The sequence below is a fragment of the Dama dama genome, chromosome 1, assembly GCF_033118175.1.
Source record: "Dama dama isolate Ldn47 chromosome 1, ASM3311817v1, whole genome shotgun sequence".
Lineage (NCBI taxonomy): Eukaryota > Metazoa > Chordata > Mammalia > Artiodactyla > Cervidae > Dama > Dama dama.
In genome coordinates this window covers 26923476-26943521 of record NC_083681.1, presented here as the reverse complement: position 1 = coordinate 26943521, position 20046 = coordinate 26923476, and the positions used below count along the sequence as shown (strand labels likewise).

The 20046-nt window shown below is 43.5% G+C and overlaps 1 protein-coding gene across 2 annotated transcripts in view; it reads left to right on the top strand.

Annotated features, from left to right (window-relative positions):
• The first annotated feature begins 499 nt into the window (after window positions 1-499).
• Window positions 500-20046, top strand: part of CADM1 (cell adhesion molecule 1) — a 350167-nt gene continuing 330620 nt past the window's right edge. For both annotated transcript variants that reach the window (XM_061145060.1, XM_061145059.1), the window contains exon 1: window positions 500-648. In XM_061145060.1, coding sequence (XP_061001043.1) covers window positions 516-648 — 133 coding nt within the window. In that variant the 5' untranslated portion in view covers window positions 500-515. The remainder of the gene's footprint in view (window positions 649-20046) is intronic.

Genomic DNA, 20046 nt, shown 5'->3' with positions numbered 1-20046 from the left:
CGATTCCCAAAGATCTATTCCTTCGGTGCAAGGTGAGTGACGGAAATTTGCAACGTTTGGTTTCCTGGCCGGTTGCACCCGGTGTACCGGGCAGGGGAGCCTCCCAGGGAGATTTTCGTCGTCGGTCTCCTGGAGCGACGGCTATAAGCATTCCTAATAAAGGTGTACAGGAAGCTAGACCCCGCCCCCGGAGCTGAAGCCCCTTACACGCCAGGGGCCCAGGAGAACACTTTTTCCTGGATCCGGGGGAAGCGAAAAGGAATTTTAGCATACACATATTTGCATACGCCCCTCCCCCTGGCCCCGCCCCTAGGTGGCGCGGGCGCGCCGCCGAACGCCAGCGCCAGGGGGCGGGGTGGGGGAGGGGGCGAGTCCTCCGAGAGCCGGGTTCGGCTCGCGGCGACGTGATTGGTCGGCCGGGACTCCGCCTCCAGCGCATGTCATTAGCATCTCATTAGCTGTCCGCTCGGGCTCCGGAGGAAGCCACCGCCGCCAGTCTGAGGCAGGTGCCCGACATGGCGAGTGCTGTGCTGCCGAGCGGACCCCAGTGTGCGGCGGCGGCGGCGGCGGCGGCGGCGGCGGGGCCTCCCGGGCTCCGGCTCCGGCTTCTGCTGTTGCTCCTCTCTGCCGCGGCACTGATCCCCACAGGTAGGTGTGGGCACCGGCCCGTTGGCCCCCTAAATCTCTTAAGGCGCTCCAGTGGCCGTAGCCATGGAGGGGGGAAACGTTTCCATGACAACCTTCCCCCACTTCCTAAATCGAAGGGAGTGTGGAGAGAAAACTCAAGGGCTGAGATGGAAAGGGTTGAAGGGATCAGTAAATACCCTCTTTCTTGCCCAGCTCGGTGCGAATTAGAGCCCTTGGGGATGGCTGCACCCACACCTTTTCTCCCTTGCTTGGTGCGGAGTGCAGTGAGAATGAGGGGCCCCGGGGGCTAGAGAATATAGGGGAAGGGGATGGATTGAAGGCACCCCCCGCAAACCTTCCGGACCCTCCCAAACTCGTTGCCGTCCCCGTAACTTGCAGGTCTTTCCGCCTTCCAGGACTGCCCATTCGCCCCCACCTCTCCAGCGGGCCCCCCATTCCCCATCCCCGTAACCTCCCCATGGCTGACTAGCGGCCGCCTTTTGCGCGATTCCTCACTGGTCCACAGGACATCCCGACTCATCTGGTTTGATCGCTCCCGCTTTCCCCGCGCTTTGCCTTTCCTCCCCTGTCCCCAACCGCTCGCCCCTCGTGTCTCCCTCCAGCCGGATCGCCGCCCCCCCGCCCCCTCTGCCCGGCTGCGGGCTTCCTTGGCCGGGCTCCAGGCAGGGAAAGTTCCCCGGGCCCGGCCCCATGCGGGGGTGGGGGCGGTTGCTGTCGCCGCCTCTGCGGGCAGAAGCGGGAGTCCGCAACCCGCCTGCCCCACGGCGTCCTCCGCCGCGAGTAGGGACACCGGATTTCCAGCCCGCCTGTCATTTTCGGCAGCTCGGGGGTGGTGGGAGGGAGCGTTCGCGGCCTCTGCGGCCAGTCCGGCACCCTGCGGGCCTCCCGGCGCCCTCTGTGTGCGGAGCCGTCTTGGGAATTTGCCCAGGGGCGGCTCTGCACGCCCGGCTCCTTCCCTGAAGACGCCGAGCACTCGGCAAGGAGCACGCTGTGTGGCTGCCCGAGTACGCGGCGCGTTGGCGCGGTCGGGAAAGAAGAGGGCAGTGTTTGCTTTTGCTAACAAAAGGGAGCCGGAGCTCTTCCCCAGCGGAGAGCCGAGCTGTGCTGCACCCTGCCTCCCCTTCCCGCCACCGCCGCGCTCCGCGGCCGCGCGGCGTCCCCGCGCCCCTGGCCGCCCGCCGCGGGCCGGGAGCCGGGAGCCAGGACTCCCCGGCTCAGGGCCGTGGGGGCGGGGAGGTGCTGGAGGGGCTGCAGCAGGGCTTGGCGCCTGCAAAGCCCCTCCTCACAGCTCGGGAGCCGCAGGACCCGCGAGCAACAAGTGGCGGAGGACATCGAGAGCTCAGCCCCCACCTGCGGAACCCCCACCCGGGCGGGCGCACCTCTGGGGGCCACGGTGCGGCTCCCGGGGCGCCTCTCCACTTGGGCTGTGCCTTTTGTTTACACGCTAGAGGACACACAGTTACGTAAACACCGCAGGAGACACACCGTAGGAAATGGGGAGATCTGCGGGGCGCCAGTTCTGGATTTGGGGGAATGCCGGGGTGCTTGCTCACCCCACTCCCCGGACAGGTCTGCAAGTGAGCTCGGCTTGGGAAACCTATCGGGGATCCATTGGGGTGGAAATCTGGCGGCAGCTTCAGTTCCAGAGCTGAGGATTTTTTCGACCCCTGCCACTGTTTCCGGATGTTGTTTATTGTTTTTCCACTGTGAATTCTTAATTTATGAGTTACGAGATAATTGGGTTCAGCCGATGCCGTTGTGGTTACAACTTCATTTCGGGTGATGTCTCTGACTGGATGGGTTCAATAAAATGTTCTGAACGAGATCCCTCTGCTGCTGCATTGTAAAAAGCGCCAATGCTGTTTAAACGTGAGCGTGAGTACAGGCTCAGTAACTGGCGCATAATAAAGGCAACAATAGACTTGTATTGGCTGCAAAAAAAAAAAAAAAAAAAAGGTGGGGTGAGGGGAGCGCTGGCCAGGGATATTGCCTTTGGACTAAAAATGGGAGCCGTGCAATGCCGCTTGGCCGCAGAACAGGATCAGATTATACCTCCTCTGTCCAGCCTGCTCATTGAAGGCTCAGGGTAGTAGCGGCAGTACTATATTTGTAAGTATCTCGCTGTAAGAAGTTGCCTTCCCCAGCGAGGGCTGCTGACTTGGAAAGGAGCGGTCTGGAGCTCAACCGTGCATGTCAAAGCTACAAGAAAATTCTGTTGCCAGTTACCATGGAAGCAGCTTCTTGCTCTTGTGTACATCCCTGTTTGTACCCTGGTTATCAGATTGTGTTCAAATTAGAAAGTAATTGGGTTTGATTTGTAGTGAGGGGATGAGACAACTTTCTTTAAATCTTTTTTCTTTGCTTTTAATGTGTATTTTGGTGCTCAGTTTGAGAAGGGGTTTTGGCCTAACCCCAGGTGCTAGACCTGGAGATTAGATTTCTGGTGGGGACCCAGGGACTTATCTTCCTTACTCTTCTTACTTTAAGCTTTCTCTGAAGTCTCCAGTTCCTACTCCAGGATTAGAGAAACCTGTTGGCATTGCCTTTGAACTTCATTAGGCTGTTTCATTCACAGCCTCACTGGGGTAGCCATCCAGGGCTATTGTGCAATGGGGTCCCGGTTCTGTCTTCCCCTGTAACTGAACCCATCTATCCCCTGGAGAAAATCTCCTTCCTGTAGTGTTTGGAAGAAATGGATGTTAATGGAATGCAGCTAAAATGGGATCATCAAAGTCACTCAGTGTAAATCATGTCCGTTAGGTTTGGGTTGCTGGCATGCTGTTGTTTTTGACCCTCAGTGAACCCCCGGTTTGTCACCCTCCTTTTCCCTTTTCAGCTGTAGAAAGGATGACCAATGGGTGGGGATGTGTAGTCTGCTGGGGAGCCCAGGGGCTGAGTTTTTGCCTGTCGCAGCCTGTTGGGGCTTGTGTACCGGGGAGGGTTAGGGACTTTACAAAAGTGCCGCCCTGCTATTGTCGCCGTTCCCTGCATCAAATCCCGTAGCCGCGGGAGGGACTCACACTCGTCTGTGATGGCTTTGATAAAATACCCCTCATTAATGCCACTTTATATTTACACTGTGTCACTGGGGACGCACAAGGCTTCATTTAGTGACTTGTGTGACGAGACAAGCTTGCATTATTTGCCTGGGACATTTTGGTGGAACAAGAGACCCATTGAGCAATCTTTTGAAATGAACAAATACGGAAAAAGGGGGGAAGAAAAGAGCAGGCAGTGCTGCGGAACAAAGAGCTTTATTCATATGGATGTTGTACATGCTTTATCCAGTTTTCCCCAATGGCCCTCCTGGGACAGGGGAGTGGGACGGGGAAGAAGCCAAGGCAGGACATTGGCGCTTCCTCTCTGGTTCCCTGACTTCGTGTTCTTATCCGACTTGGTCCTCGGCTCCCTGGACTGCCTGACTGCTCTGCTCAGCTCGCGGCTCCCTCTAAAACCCCCGAAGGTAATGGTTTCCTGGGTCTAAAAGGGAGATTTTGAAATCCTTTCTCCCAGCTCTGAATTTAAGCGGAAGAAAGTGGAAGCTACCTGTTGAGATGGATGGTTGTTGGTGGATATATCGGTTGAATGAAAAGAGATATCACTTTTCTATATGACATGTGTCAGAAGTGGTTGATAGTGACTGTCAGACAGGTAAGAGGTCTTGCAATTATAGTATTAGCCTTATTATTTATTTTTAAAGAAATGCTTTGAAAACTAAAATCCAAAATTTTCATGATCATGAAAGGTGCTTTTGGAGTTTTCGGTGCCTTTTGCCCACACCTGGTATGTTTTGGCCTTAAACATAAGTTTTTTCTTTTTTTTTAAATTTTTCCTTGGCCTGTATTGCTAAGTGATTTTCAGGCTTTAAAAACTTTATAATATTGCTGTGAATATAAACTCAATCTCTTGGTTTCTGTATGTGACATTTTGATACTTAACTGGCCACTTAGAATTCACATTTTAAAAATGGTTTTGTGTGTGTTAACAAAAGGCCCATTTTTATGCAGGGGAATCTCTTAAATTGGGCCAAACTAATCAATGCTATGATTTGAATGGAAATTTACCAGCATATGAAGAAATTTTATAAGAAATACATCCAAAGGATTCAAATATTGTATCTCTTTCTTGGGAAGAATAGTACTGACCATCACGCTGGGCATTTTTAACAGAAAATCCAGGACAGAAAGGAGAAATCACACAGCGACATCTGTTGCAGTATTGAAAATTTGCTGCTTTGAGTTGCTAGCAATTAGTCCCATTTAAGCACCTAATGGTATCAGTTAGCCTGTGTGTGTGTGTGTTTGTGTGTACTCACACAAATATGTATATAGCCACATGCATATGTGTATATATATGCACTTACACAGAAGCTCACCCAGTATTCATAGTCATATTTAAAATTGTTTAATAGAAACTTGTAACGTTTTAATGCAAGGTTCTTTTTCTTCATATCACCTGTTGAGGAAACAAAGAGTCTTACAGTCATGGAATTTTGGAAAGGAGAAAGGTATTAGAAATCATCGGTAAAATCTCATTATTTTGCAGCGTGGCAGCCAAAGCCCAAAGAAGGAAGGACCACTGAACTGAGGCTCAGTTAGCTGTGCTTCCTGGATGAGGAGCTGGTCTCCTGATGTCCAGCCTGTGAACTGTCTCTCCCATCGAGGATGTCCAGTAAGGGATTTGCATCGTGGGTTAGCCAGCATCGCTGGTAGGAAGAGCTTGTATTCTGAAGGCAACAGGAATAATTGTTGTTCTCGGTAATCAACTACTGGATCAGAGGTGTAATCTCTGGGCAGAAAGAACCAGTTTTTGGTAAGGTTGTCTGTGGTATTGACGAGTGAATTTGAAACCTGTGGACTTTATCTGCAGCCACCACGTGAACGTTGTTCAAAGCACCTGCGGAGGGGAGAGCTCTGGCTTTGTATTGCGGTCCTAAGTCAGGTGCGTGAAAACCAGGCTTCACAGAAGCTTCAGCTTTAGACTTTTAAGCTTCAATTTGGTCATTTCAAGGAGTAACGTTAACAGTAGAACTGGTTCCATGTAACTAAAGAATAAAGGAACAGCCCTTAAGAACAAAAAAGGCATCTTTGATTTTCTTACCAGGTACTTGTCCTTTGCATTAAGCCTGGGACAAAGCTGAGAATTTCTTAAAAGACAAAAATTATATTATTGTTGCAAGATGACCTTTTTTATGTTGATTGTATTTTCTTTTATTTTTTCACTTTATTATGGAAAATTTCAATTATACGCAAAAGGAGAACGAATGCCATATTAACCCTCTGTGCAAATCACCCGGTTTGATAATTATTTACCCATGGTTCACAATCTTCTGTATACCTCCTCCCCATCCCAGGTAATTTTTAACAAATCCTGCATATCCTACCAGTTCTTCCATAAATTACTTTAGAACGAATCTCTTTAAGATACGGCTCTTTCTGTACACCCGAAAGCATAGTATCATTAGCTGAGTGTACATTTTCTCCACTGGTGGAATTTTTGCCATAGTCTTGCTGCACCCAGGAAGGTAGAGTGAAGGCTTGATACAGTAGGTAGGAGCTGAGGCAGGCAGTAGAGAAGCCAGAGCGTGATTACTGCCTGCGCTGAAGAGACCTTTTCGTGTGGTTTGGTTTATTTTGAGCAAGGTTTTGTTTGGATCGGATAAGATGAGTTTTATTGTTGTGTAAATATGGTTGTGTAAATATGCAGTAATTGTAGCTAATCCCTCAACTGTGGCAAGCTATGGAAATCACCCTTGGTGAGACTGGCCATTTCTAGACTTTCTCATAATGAATACTCTGCATCGGAAGACTTCTGCAGGAAAGGCTATTTTAGTTCGATGGCTGTGAGATACCCTCATTCAGTATGTTTTTCTTTAAATGTCTCTCCGTGGTATAAATGCCTTGGCGTTTTGTGAATATATGGCTTAAAAGAAAAAAAAAAGTTTTTTTGGATTAGCTAAGTGCTAATTTCAGCTTGTATTCTGTAACTGAAATGATCACAAAATGCCTTCTTTGGTGTGGGAAACCCATTCGGAGCTGTAAGTATTGGGGCTTTGTTTTTGTAGAATGGGGGTACTGGATGGTAGGAAGAGAAAATGTTAACTGTTTTTACTTCTCGGTATTTGTCCATTAATTTAAAATATTAATTAAAAATTTCAGCTAGAAATGTTTGAATATTTCGGTGTTAATTTCGGAACTTTTTTGGTTTCTCGGAAAACAGGTTGGTTCCGTTTTCCAAGGTTCTTGAAATGTGAGGGGGTGTGTGTGTGTGTCCTTTATTTAATTTAATTTTTATAATTATTTTTTATTGGAGTATTGTTGCTTTATAATGTGCTATTTTCTGCTTTACAGCAAAGCGAATCAGCTATACGTGTATCTGTTTTTTTTTTTTTTTGGATTTCCTTCCCATTTAAATCACCGCAGAGCATTAAAGTAGAGTTCCCTGTGCTAACTAATAAGTAGATTCTCCTTAGTTATCATACGCAGTGTGTGTTTGTCTTTTAAGAGCTTCTTATTCGAAAGTTTTTAATGTAGACTATAAATCTGAAGCATTTGGGTTTTTGGTTTCCAGCCAAACAACTAATTACACATGAGATGTTTTGGGGGGGGTGTTGGAGCAGCCTTGGCCAGGTAAAACCCACCTCCTGTACCCCTTTTCTGAGTTGGCCTGGGCACCCGAAAAGCACAAAGGAATGCCTACATTCAGGGTTTGGGGAGCGCCACCAAAATCGAATAAAAAGCCTTTGTTTGGAAACCATCAATGAACGAAGGAACCCACTGGAATGTTTGTAATTACAAGTGGCACCTCCTTGTTTAAATTTCAGAAGCCACAGTTTCTTTTTCAGAGATTTAAATTGCAGGTTCTAGCCAGCAGCTGCTGTTGTGGTTAATGGGCACTTTCTCTTTGAAGATCTTCCAGTGCTGGTTCTCAAAAGCTTTGGAGCAGTTGGCCTTGAACTAGGGTTAGAAGAAAGGGAGATGGAGGTATTTATATACATGCACAGCAAAAGTGACATGTGGCCTTTATTATTACTCAAAAGAGGAACTTGATGGTAAGGTTTCCGGAAAGACGAACAGGAAGGAAAAAATCTATTATGACTGACAGGTGTCTTGAATGGGGTGATTATCTTATGAGAGATGTGGGATGGGGAAAATTTTTTCTTTTAGTAGATGTTTTCCTGGAATATAGTCATTTGACCCAACATTTTGATCTAGATATTTCAGAAATGTTAAATAGGCTTGAAATGAAAGTGCTCTGATATATATTTAAATGCTACTCAGTGTTTGAAGTTGATATTCTAGTGACATGGACTTTTAAAAATGCCTAGAGTAAGTAGCTTGCTCTTGGCAGTCTCCCGTGGTAAGGTAGGCAGGCACTCTAAATCCTCTTGAGCCATCCCGCACTAGACAGCAACGTCAAGTTAGAATTAAGTTATGAGGTCCCCCGAGGGGGCAGGGAGGAATCTGCCTAAAAACAAAAGGTTCCCAGGCCCCATCTCTCCTACTGTCTGTGGCACATCTCCACTTGGCTAGCAATAATCCAGAAGTTAACATGTCAGAAATTGAACCTTTCATCCTAGGTCTCAACTTTCCTCAGAGTCTCTAGACTGCCAATGAATGATATCATTGTCATCCTGGTCTCCAAGGCCTTGAAATTTGGAGTCTTCTTTTTCTCTTCCTTAGCTTTCACCCTTGGACAGAAACAAAATGGGATAAAATGGGGCTGATTATTTCTTTACTATATTTTCGGGAAGCCTCAACATCCTCTCCAAACCATTTTTTACTAGCAGAAGCTCCCTACTGACTTCCCTTCTCCCAGCCTCTGTGAGTCAGAATTTAAGTCCACCTTCCACAGCTCTGGGCCTCCCTCATGGCTCAGTGGTTAAGAATCCGCCTGCCAAAGCAGGGGACGTGGGTTCGACCCCTGGGTCTGGAAGATCTCTGGAGAAGGAAATGGTAATCTACTCCAGTATTCTTGCCTGGGAAATCGCATGGACAGAGGAGCCTGGTGGGCTACAGTTCACAGGATTGCGAAAGGGTTGGACACGACTTAGCGACCAAACAACAACAACCGCAGCTGTAATTTTTTCCTGGACAGGATCATGACACTGCCCTAGCAGAAAACCTAATCTCAAATTCTTGCTCCTCACACCAGATTCAGAATCCACACTGTTTTGTCTTTAGGTTGTTCCTTCCTCAATTGCTCTTTCACTCCTTCTCTAACTGCCCTCGTTTCTTATTACTTTTCAGCCCAATCCTGATGAGACTGGAAGACTGGTGATTCTCCAGTGAAACCGAGGAAGAAAGTGGTTCCACTGATCAGCCTTCAGCTGGTTGCCTTTGCATAAATCTGCTCTCTGTTCAGTTTTTCTCTTAACTCTTTTGGATTATAATACAATTATAATTCAGGATGGCTGAATCCCCTTGCCCATCTTGAGAATAAATCTCTTTCCTTTGCATCTTCCAGTTTAACTAATATGTGCTTATCTAAAATGTGTGCCAACACAGACGTTTCTTTTTCTGCTTTACAGGTGTAGACATGACTCTATTTCGTTCTAGTAAGCCACAGTGTGTAGATATTATCACCAATATTTTAATGAAAAATTTAAACCTTAGAATGCTGAAAGTGTATTATGCCTATTTGGCAGTGCGTGTTGGAATACAGACATTTACTATAGCTTGAAAGCAGCGTAATTGAATTAACAAATTATAAGCTGGCTAAGTTAAGATTTTTGGGCAAAATGTTAAGCCTTGAGGAGTTGAAGACTTTGGAAGAGTCAGACTCAGGGGGCCTCGTCTGGAACTGCTGACCTGGCCCACATGAGATCAGCCCCTCTGAAGATTCCAGAAGATGGAGCCTTCGAGGAGCAGCTGGTGCTTATGCTTTTGGTGCTGTGGCAGTTACTAAGAAGTTCCTACCCAGGGAGCCAGAAGGAAGTGCACTAAAACCCAGGTCCTTGCAACCCCATGGACTATACAGTCCATGGAATTCTCCAGGCCAGAATCCCGGAGTGGGTAGCAGTTCCTTTCTCCAGGGATCTTCCCAACCCAGGGATTGAACCCCCTCATTACAGGCAGAGTCTTTACCAGCTGAGTTCACCAGGGAAGCCCAAGAATACTGGAATGGGCAGCCTGTCCCTTCTCCAGGGGATCTTCCCGACTCACAGATCGAACCGGGGTCTCCTGCATTGCAGGTGGATTCTTTACCAGCTGAACTACCAGGGAAGCCCAGGTCTTTATTAGCTAACACCTTAAATAGCATTGACTTTGGGAGTAGCACTGCCTTTCTAAACACAGGCTTCTCCCTCTATCATGGCTGATCGCATTTTAGTTGATTACATCCAGGGTGAATTGTTACTGGCTTAAGGAAAAAAAAAAATGAAATGTTTGTTTCTCAGCCTAACTGCTAAACTTGTTATCTGAAGGGTCTTTTCAAAGCTTTTATCTGATACGAATATCTGCCACGGTTCTTCTCTTATTTCTTTTTTCCTCGGCTGGTGTCCTGCCCCTGCAGAGTTCAGTTTTTGCTACTGGAAGGCTTTACAGCAAGAGAATTCAGTGATACGAACACTTGATTATCATGGAGTATTTGGGGACAGTCTTGGGGGAAAAGGTTGTATGTCAGATGTGGTATGTATTTGGCTGTTTGTTGATTATCAGCCTGGGATAAGCCGAGCCATGCAGAGGTTACTACACACCATCAGCTTCTGAATAGAAGAGGACCTTGCTTCTTGCAGAAACACTTAAGTAACGAAAGCTTCAAAGATAGGGAGGGAAAAAACAAGTTAATTCAGTCCTAAATTACTGCTCAAATGGTTTTATCTCTGAGGTTTGAATAGAGATTAGCTTAAATGACACCTAACTTCACTTTTCCTTTTGCATATCTTGTGCGCATCATTGTGAAGAGACCTTTCTTTTAGTTTTGTTAGTAATCACATGAATGTTAGTTGCTGTTTGTTTCCTTTTCCTGAAGCAAATCTCTCTATCTCTGGGCCGGATTGGCAAGAAGAATACACGGCCGGTTTAGCTTACAGAACAGTATAAACCTAGTGCTTTGCTTATGTGCTAAAAACAGCCTATCTTACAGGGTGTTACAAATAAAATAAGATCACAGATATAAATGTTCTTGACAAGGAAGTATTTTATATATATGGCTTTTATTAAAACAGCCATGGTTTACTGATGGCTTATGTTTCTGGCTGCTATTACTACTAATCACATTTGTAAATCCCTCACACATTTGAGACTATTGAAAAATTCTGTGCTGAAAGGATTAATTCAGGATGTAGTCAACTGTCTCTAAGGTGAAACTGAAGAATAAGGTGACAGTAAGATTAAGATCCCACCCAGAGTTGAATACTTTTTGGAAGTAAATACAATTATCCAGTCACCTTGGAGAAATAGTGATTGTAATCTCAAGTTTTGGGGACTTTTAATACAGACAAGACTTTGTGATTTTACTTACTCCCTATATTCTATATATTACATTTAAATCAAGAACTTTGCATTTCTGTAGCTAACCCATAAGGCACTTGGTAGAAAAGTGAGAATTTAAAAATTATTGTGAAATCAAGTTTTTATACCAGGCATTGTCTTTGGTGCAGTCATCGTGGGGTACGCTGACTCCTGATGGATATGGTTGCATTTTATTCTCAATTTTTATTTTGAAAACTGTCAAAACCACAGGAAAGTAGAAAGTATAAGGAATGCTTGTACACTCCTTGCTTAGTTCATCAACTGTCAACATTTTGCTCATTTGTTTTACCTCTAGCTCTCTAAATAATGTATCCACATATCTTTTTTTTTCCCTGAACCATGTGAAAGCAAGTTGCAGGCATAGTAACATGTCATCTTGAATACTTCAGCATGAGATTCCTGAGAATAGGAACATTTTCCTCCTCAACCTCATTACATTCAAGAAATTTAATATTCACCGTTGTTATTTGGGCTTCCCTGGTGGCTCAGATGGTAAAGAGTCAGCCTGCAATTCAGGAGACCCAGGTTCAATCCCTAGGTCAGGAAGATTTCCTGGAGAAGGAAATGACAACCCACTCCAGTATTCTGGCCTGGGAAATCCCATGGACAGAGGAGCCTGGCGGGCTACCGCCCATGTGGTCACAAAGAGTCGGACATGACTGATAGCATTATTATTTAATGTCTAGTCCATATTCAGACTTCCCCGGTTGTCCCATTAATATTCTTTATCTATGTTTCTTCGTCCTTCCTGATCTAGACTTCATCAGAGATCACATATTGAATATGGTTTTCATGTCTCTTTTTTCCCAATTTTTTGTTTTTTTTTTGGTTAAGATTCTTTGAAGAAGTGTGTGTGTGGGGGATGTCCTTCATGGCATTGACATTTTGTTGAGTCCAGATTTGCTGTTTTGTAGAATGTCCCATGGTTCTATGGATTGTTTTCTTGTTTCCTCATAGTTTGATTCAACTATAAGCAAGAACATTGCACAGCTGGTGATGCCACTTTTTAACATCACATCAAAAGAGACATAATTGTACTTTGTCCTGATTTTCGTGCTGACAGGTTTGATCCCTTGGACTGTATGTTTAATCACTTGGTGGAAGTGGATTTACAGAATTTTCCACTTTTGTCCCTTTGTCATTAATAAGTAATTTGTGGGATATTTTGAGATTGAAGATCTTGTTCTCAAACAGTTCGTCTAGTGCTTTTAGCAGCATTGATAAACCTTGTCTAAATCAAGCATTGCACCAGTGTTTACAAAATTGTGCTTTTTTTAATTGTCATTCCCCTGCATTGGGTAGAAGCTTTCTTGAGTAAAGAAGAGCTTGCCTTACCCCCATTCTCTCTCTCTCTCTCTCTTTTTTAAACCAGAACAGACTCATAAATTAAAAAATTAATGTGATAATATTTCCTTTCCATCAAATTCTGCCAGAGAGAACCCCTTCATTCTGATTCTTGTATCCTTTTGATTTATGTCTGTTGATTTTTAAGATCTTTCTTATTTTAGGTCACAAGAAGATGTGCAAGCTCACCTTGTCTTTTCCCTGTTCCGGATCTGGAATCAGACCTGAGAAGTCATGGGTCCTTTTAGTGAGTGTGTGAAAAAGTGAAACTGTAGCCAACCAAGCTCCTTTGCCCATGGAATTTTCCAGGCAAGAATACTGGATTGGGCAGCTGTTCCCTTCTCCAAGGGCTCTTCCCCATCCAGGGATTGAACCTGGGTCTCCTTCATTGCAAGCGGATTTTTTACTGTCTGAGCCCTGAGGGAAGCCCCTCCTTTTAGTGGAGAAATGGTATTTAGATACCAAAGAGTTGTTTTCATTGCAGTTGACTTGTTTCAGTGAACAGAACTAGGAGATTACATGTTTATTTATTATTATATAAATTTTATGTATCTATCTGTATACATTTTAAATTTATATTTGTTTATTTAAATGATGAGTTCATACTGATGTCTTCAATTCTAGTGTAAGACTAAGATTTTTTCTTCCTTTCTGTCATTCCTTACTTGTATTTTTTCCCCATGATGTGAAACTTGGTTCCTGGCCGTATCAGTGTCTTAACATTAATGCAAAAATAGTTTTGGAATTACTCCACAGAGAACAAGGTAAACAACAAAACTACCAAGTGAAACTGAAGATTTTTGCCGTTCTTTTTGCCTTTAAAATAGATTCTTTCCACCTTTGAAGGTTGGCGATCAGAGTATTGTGTTCACAAGTTCACAAGTTAGTTCCTTCTACGCGTGTGTGTGCATGTGCGTGCGTGCATGCATGCAAGTGTGTGAGATCAATGAGATGTATACTTAGGATCGTTAGTTTCTGTTTCTGTTCAATTGTAGTGTTTTACCTATCCTTTTTGATTTAGTTTTTTATGTTGAATATATAAATTATTACCATGGCTCGAAAATCAAAACTGCATAAAGAAGTGTCACTCCTTTCCCTGTATTTTCTGGCCCATTCCCACTCATCTTCCTGTAGTAGCCAGTTTCATTCTTTTCTCGTGTATTTTTCCTATTTTCCTTTTGAAAAAATAATAAGTAGTGCTGTTCTTTGTTTTCATACTTTTTCATGAACCATGTTGACGTCTGCCTATCATATCTTCTTATTTGACACATCCTGGCTTCTCTTATTAATTTGATGATTTACCCCCATTTGGCTTTATTTTACTTTGGAAACCATTTTTTTCTCTCTCTTTTTTTTTTTTTTAACTATATTCATATCTTTTCATTTCTTCCTTCTAGGGTATTAGATCTTTTCGAGTAGTCAGAAGAATTCTGTATCTATTTTTTTCAATTAATTCACCAAATTGCTTGTAAGAAAATAGGGACTGCCCCTTTTTAAATACTGCAATATGTGTCTGATGTTTACTAACTGTGCCTACTTTGCTTCTCAGCGGTCATCATTTACCCTTCTCCTCATCCAATAAACTGGCAAATCTATGCCTCAAGTCCCAGTGCCCCAATTCTTCCTACGTCCCCTTTTTTAAAAAGGTTGTTAACACAACTCTACTTACTCTAAAGTAAGTAAACACTTTACTTACTATGAAGTGCATGACCTGTTGCATCTAAACCTTTAGATCATGATCCAAAGCTGCCCATTGAATATCTCATTCTAATATTCCACAGTTATTGCAAATAATATTAATGACAAAAGAGCAACTATTATTTAGGAACTTTATTCATGAAATTTAATCCCTACTGTCACCCTGGAAGTAGTTAATCTCTCTTGCTTCATTTTACAGATGAGGAAGCTGAGAGGATAATAATAGGTCTCTTGCCCAAGAGGCAGAGATAATAAGGGATAGAACCAGGTCTATCTTCAAAACCCATCATTTTAAACATTCAACTACATTTTCCTACACCTCAAGATGTCTAAAACTGAACTTAGCGTTTTTACTCCCTAAACCTCCTGCTGTCCTATATTTTCTATCCTGATGGAGATTATCACTGTCCACCCAATCAATGAGTTAAATAAAGCTGCAAGACATCTTAGAGTACTTCCTCCTTCGCTGCCCTTTCCCTCTCTGTTCGTAACTAAGTCTTGCTTATCTCTTGCATTCACTCTTGTCAGTTTCACCACCACTGTCTTAATTTACCCATATCCTCATTCCACAGATGAGGAAAGTAGATTTAAATTGATCTAACAGTCCCTTCAGAGAAGGCAATGGCACCCCACTCCAGTACTCTTGCCTGCAAAATCCCATGGACGGGGGAGCCTGGTGGGCCGCAGTCCATGGGGTCACACAGAGCCGGACACGACTGAAGTGACTTAGCAGCAATAGTCCCTTAGGGCCTCCCAGGTGGCCAGTGAGAAAGAATCTACCTGCCAGTGATGGAGATGCCAGTTTGATTCCTGGGTTGGGAAGATCCCCTAGAACAGGAAATGGCAACCCACTCCAGTATTCTTGCCTGGGAAATCCCATGGATAGAGGAGCCTGGTGGGCTACAGTCCATGGAATCACAAAAAGAATCAGGTATGACTTAGTGGCTAAACAACAACAATCCCTTAATTGGTCTGTTTACCTGCAGTCTGATCCTCTCTAATGCATCCTTTACACTGCTTCTAGGAAGATCTTTCTAAAACACACATTAGATCGTCACTTTCTTGCATGAAATCCTGAAATGTTTTCTGCATCTTGCAGAGGGCGCTTATGCTCTTCCTGCCTGGCCTGCAGAGCCCTTCATCACTTCTGTCTTCTTCTCAAGCGCACCTCTTGCCAGCTCTGCACACGGTGTTCTTTCTTTAGGATTTGCTTTAGGAGCTACACACTGTGCTCTTTGCTTAACCAAAGTAAATGTGTCCTAGATACGCCATGCTCTCTCAGGCTTTTTATATGTCACCTCCTCCAGCTCAAGCACTCTTATCCAGACGGCTGATTCCTACATATCTTTCAAGATCAAGCTCCCAATTTCTCAAGGAACCTTACACGACCTCTCAGGTGGGTTAGGTGCCTTTTCTTTGTGCCCCTCTTCTCTACTTCCTTACGGGCTTTCCCAGTCTTATCTTCTTTCTTCCTGTCAAACATTCCTTTCCAAATCGCCCCAGGTTCCATCTCTATACCACTGTGTGTTTCATGCTTGTCCAACTTGTTTTCACCAGCACGCCCCTCTCTCTGGTCTTCGAGGTCACAAGGTTTCAATCCTGTGTATACATAAGACCCAAATGCAGTGCTGCTTTTTCAAATCTTAATGTGCTTTCCAGCCTGAAAGTAATATTTTCCTTCAACTTCTGTTGCAATTTCTCTAGCCATCTCATGATATTAAACACCTCTTACATTATTATGCTTTCCAGGTGGTGCTAGTGGTAAAGAACCTGCCTGCCAATGCAGGAGGCTTAAAGAGATGTGGGTTCCATCCCTGGGTTGGGAAGATCCCTTGGAGGAGGGTGTGGTATTCTCCACAGTATTGTCCAGTATTGTCTGGAGAATCCCATGGACAGAGGAGCCTGGTGGGCTGCGGTCCAGTGGTTCGCAAAGAATTGGACAGTACTGAAGTGACTTAGCACATACACACATTATTGTATGTTGACATGTGTCCATAGATTTGTGTTTCCTAGCCTTTCTACAGGAGGAACTATTTCTTATTCATAACAGCATAGAGTGAATGCCCTAGACACAGTATGTGCTCAATAAACATTTGTTAAAGCTATGAATGAATAGAGCTTCCCTAATGGCTCAGACGGTAAAGAATCTGCCTGCCATGCTAGAGACCTGGGTTTGATCCCTGGGTTGGGAAGATCCCCTGGAGAAGGGAATGGCAACCTAATCCAGTATTCTTGCCTGGGAAATCTCATGGACAGAGGAGCCTGGCGGGCCATAGTCCATGGGGTCACAAAGAGTTGGACAGGACTGAACAGCTAACACTTTGAAAGCTATGAATGAATTGGAAATTAGGTATCCATTAGCCATGAAGTCATATCTAGCCCTGCATTATAAATGTGAGCAGGGAATGTGGTGATAATAATTCAGTCTTGAAGACCAATGTAAAGATGCATCACTTCAAAGGTGGTTTATTTACCCACTGTTTTCCTGTTGTTGTTCAGTTGCTTAGTCTTGTCAGAGTCTTTGTAATGCCATAGATTGCAGCATGCCAGGCTCCCCTGTCCTTCACTGTCTCCTGGAGTTTGTGGTTTTCCTGTTATACAATCTGATTTCCAATATGTATATAGCCTATTTTTTCTCATTTGTCATGAATACTGGTAGTTGGGGTTTAGAATTTGCACTAGGCCTTTGTGTATGAATTTAGTGTATGTCTAATTATCAGTTTTTAGAACTGTAATTCTTGGGAGAAGTTGTTCTCTCATGATGGATGAAGGGCTGTCACAGTCTGATGTTTTCAAGGCCTGAAGGACTGACTTCTGGTGTGTTTGTTCAGCCTCAGTTGTTGGGTGGTCCTTGGAGGCAATTAGATACCAGCCCCAGTAAGAGGACCTCTTCCCATTTACTTGGCCACTGTATAGTCCTGGTGTGGCTGGACGTGGTGTCAGTGCTGAGGCTATGATGGCACCTTAGAGTTGGGGCAACAAACCGAGAAGCTTCTCTCTGAGGCGGTCTGCCCATCCCTCTGCCCCTCGGTTTTCATGAGAGTCTTGTCTTAAAACAGATGCATTCTAAGGAGAGGCATGGTGCACATAGGGAAATTTAAACCCCAGGGTAACAGTTTTCCTTGTACCATAATAAAGATATATGTGGAGTCGGTGACTTCAGGATCGAAAGATGGATCACAGTTGTTGGATCAAACATGAGAAATGGCTTGTTGCTGTGTTTTAAAAAAAATGAGATGGGTAAGGCAGTCTGTTTTGTGGAGATGTTTCCATTATTTGTGTTACTGTATAGTTGGTGCTAAATAAGACTATGGCAAAAATTAAACTTACAATAAAGTTAATTGCCTTCAACTGCTCTAGTTTCAGAAAGAAGATTTCCTGTTGTTCTTCCATGGAAGATGGGAGAGATTTCACATACAGGCAGAGGGGGAGAGAGTTTCCTAACATAACCTTTTAATTTAGGAGAAGTTTGGAGTTTGTTCTTTACTGTGAATATAGAGGTGGAACCCACTCTAACCAGAGTTTATTGCTGTAATATTTTTTAAATGCATTTGTGACACTGATATATCTGTGACCTTGTCAAGGCGTTTTTGAAGGGGAGGGGGTGGCTAGCCTTTTTCTCACTGTCATAAGTGATGTCTGCTCAATAACTCTAACTTCCTGACAGTATTGGGAGGGGAGGAGGACCTATCGTAACTTGTTTTTATGGCCTATTTCTAAAGTGTTTCCTTCATATTCACATCCATCCATTTAGACTTGTCTTCTCCCTGCCTAAGGCTTGCATTGAGCCTCGTCTGTGTTTGGTGCTTTAAATGCTTTGAATTATGGAGAATCGTAGCATTTTATCGATGCTTCCCTTGTAGCTGTCTAGCTCTGTATTGTCTTAGGTTACACAGCTTGCATTTCTTAGGCATTGTGCATGGATTATTGCAATTAGTTGAGGTTTTGAGTGGAATGACACATCTTCCTTGATTTTGTGCCATTTGCCATTTTTCCTTTCTTAGTAGACATTTTTTCAGGGATTGCCTTCTTAAGAAATCCTTCAAGGTACAGGCATTAAACCCTTCCTTTCCACTATAAATCTTGGTAAATATATCTTTATCACTGTGACCTACTGTCAAGTTAATAATGATAGGATAGCAATGTTCACGAAAAATTGTATCTTTGAAATACACTTTGTCAGTGTGTTAATGTATAGTGTATGATTGGTATTACCCAAGAAAAAGAAAAGATTAGTAAATCAGTTTCTTTTAGCTAATGCTTGAAGCATCCTATTTAAAAACAATTGCTTCTAGGTCCTGTTGGCAGGATTGCTTTTTTTGGTATTCTGGTCATTTGCATGAAAACAAGTTGATGATTCTTTAAATAACCACCACCTTCAGTCTTCTTTTCCTCTTGAAATGTTATTCCTCCAGGATTGTATTCCATTCATACAATAGCATGAATCTGGTCTGGAAAGTTAGAATTTTAGGCTAACATAGTAACAGAACTTTTCTTCACATTTATTTTTTTTAAACCAAAAATGATGTCTCATTTTCATATTAATTTAGCCATGATTACATCCCTTTATCCCTGTTTTATAAGGTGAGTGCTACAGTTATGCTTTAATAGAATATTTTTCAAGGTCTTGCTATTTTTTTTTAAATGAGGTCATCACCTTGAAGATTTTGACCTGAACTTTTCATGAACTAAAGGAGCAAGAAAAGGATCGACTGAAAAAAAAAAAAAGATGAATATATAATCTACTTATAATGGAATAACTGATGAGAGTTAAATTCATTTTATAACATTTATCTGGTGCTAGTTCGCAGAGCACTCTACTGTTTCAGTAAGAGAAGCCCCACATTTATATGTTGGATCTCTATAGGAGTCACTTTGAGAAAGTGTTTCACTCTTTTAAAAAAGGTATGAAAACTTCAAGCTCTAAACAGAATGAGTCCTTCAGATTCAAAACAACAAGGCTGGAGAGAATGACGCCCCAGATCCTGAGATTACAAGCAGGCTGAGGACTGCTCATCCACCTCATCTTTCCTTTCCTCATATTCTCTTTGGGGGCCCTGAAGGTGTGATTGTGGCCACAGGAGAGAACTGGATGAGAAGCTGAGATTGCAGGTCACTCATCTCTGTCTTAACTTCAGAGGGCTATAAAGAAGGGAGCTGACATGGAGTTGGGGTGTTTTTGGCTTTTCATTTAAGTAAAGTCTTGAAAACACAAGGAGAACTTCCACCCAGAAAGAGGTAAGGAGAGCACGTTCCAGGCTGAGGGAGAACCACGTGAATATAGGCTTACAGTCAGGAGAGCGAAAATGGCATGTGAGAGGTGGAATTAGCAAAAGATAGCTGGGGGCCAGATTGTGGAAAAACTTTGAATGCCAAATTTAGATTTAATTCCGGAGGTCACTGGGAACTATTGAAGGGATTTTGAACAGGGAAGTAATGTCAGATTGGTGCTTTAGGACTATGAATCTGGCAATGGTTTGTGATTAGATTAGAAATGAGAGATTGGTTAGGGGTATAATAGTTCAAGTATGACTTTATGAAAACTTGCATTAGGGCAGCGGAGGAAAAATGGAGGTGGAATTGACCAGAGAATGGGAATTGAGGGGACATGAAGACTAGAAATGAAGAGGCATGTTTTGATTTTGAACTTGAGTGGCTTAGAAGAATGGCTCTTCCAATGAACAGAAATAAGAGTCTTAACGGCAGGTTTAGTAAAGGAAGACAACGAGCTTGGTTGTGGACATGTTAAACTTGAACTACTGTTAGAACATAGTAGAGATTCTAGAAGGTCATTTCAAATATGGTACTTGAGTTTAGAAGAGAAGTTGAAAGTCGTCTGTAAAGAGTCCGTCGCTGAATTCTATATGATGCACTCTTTCAG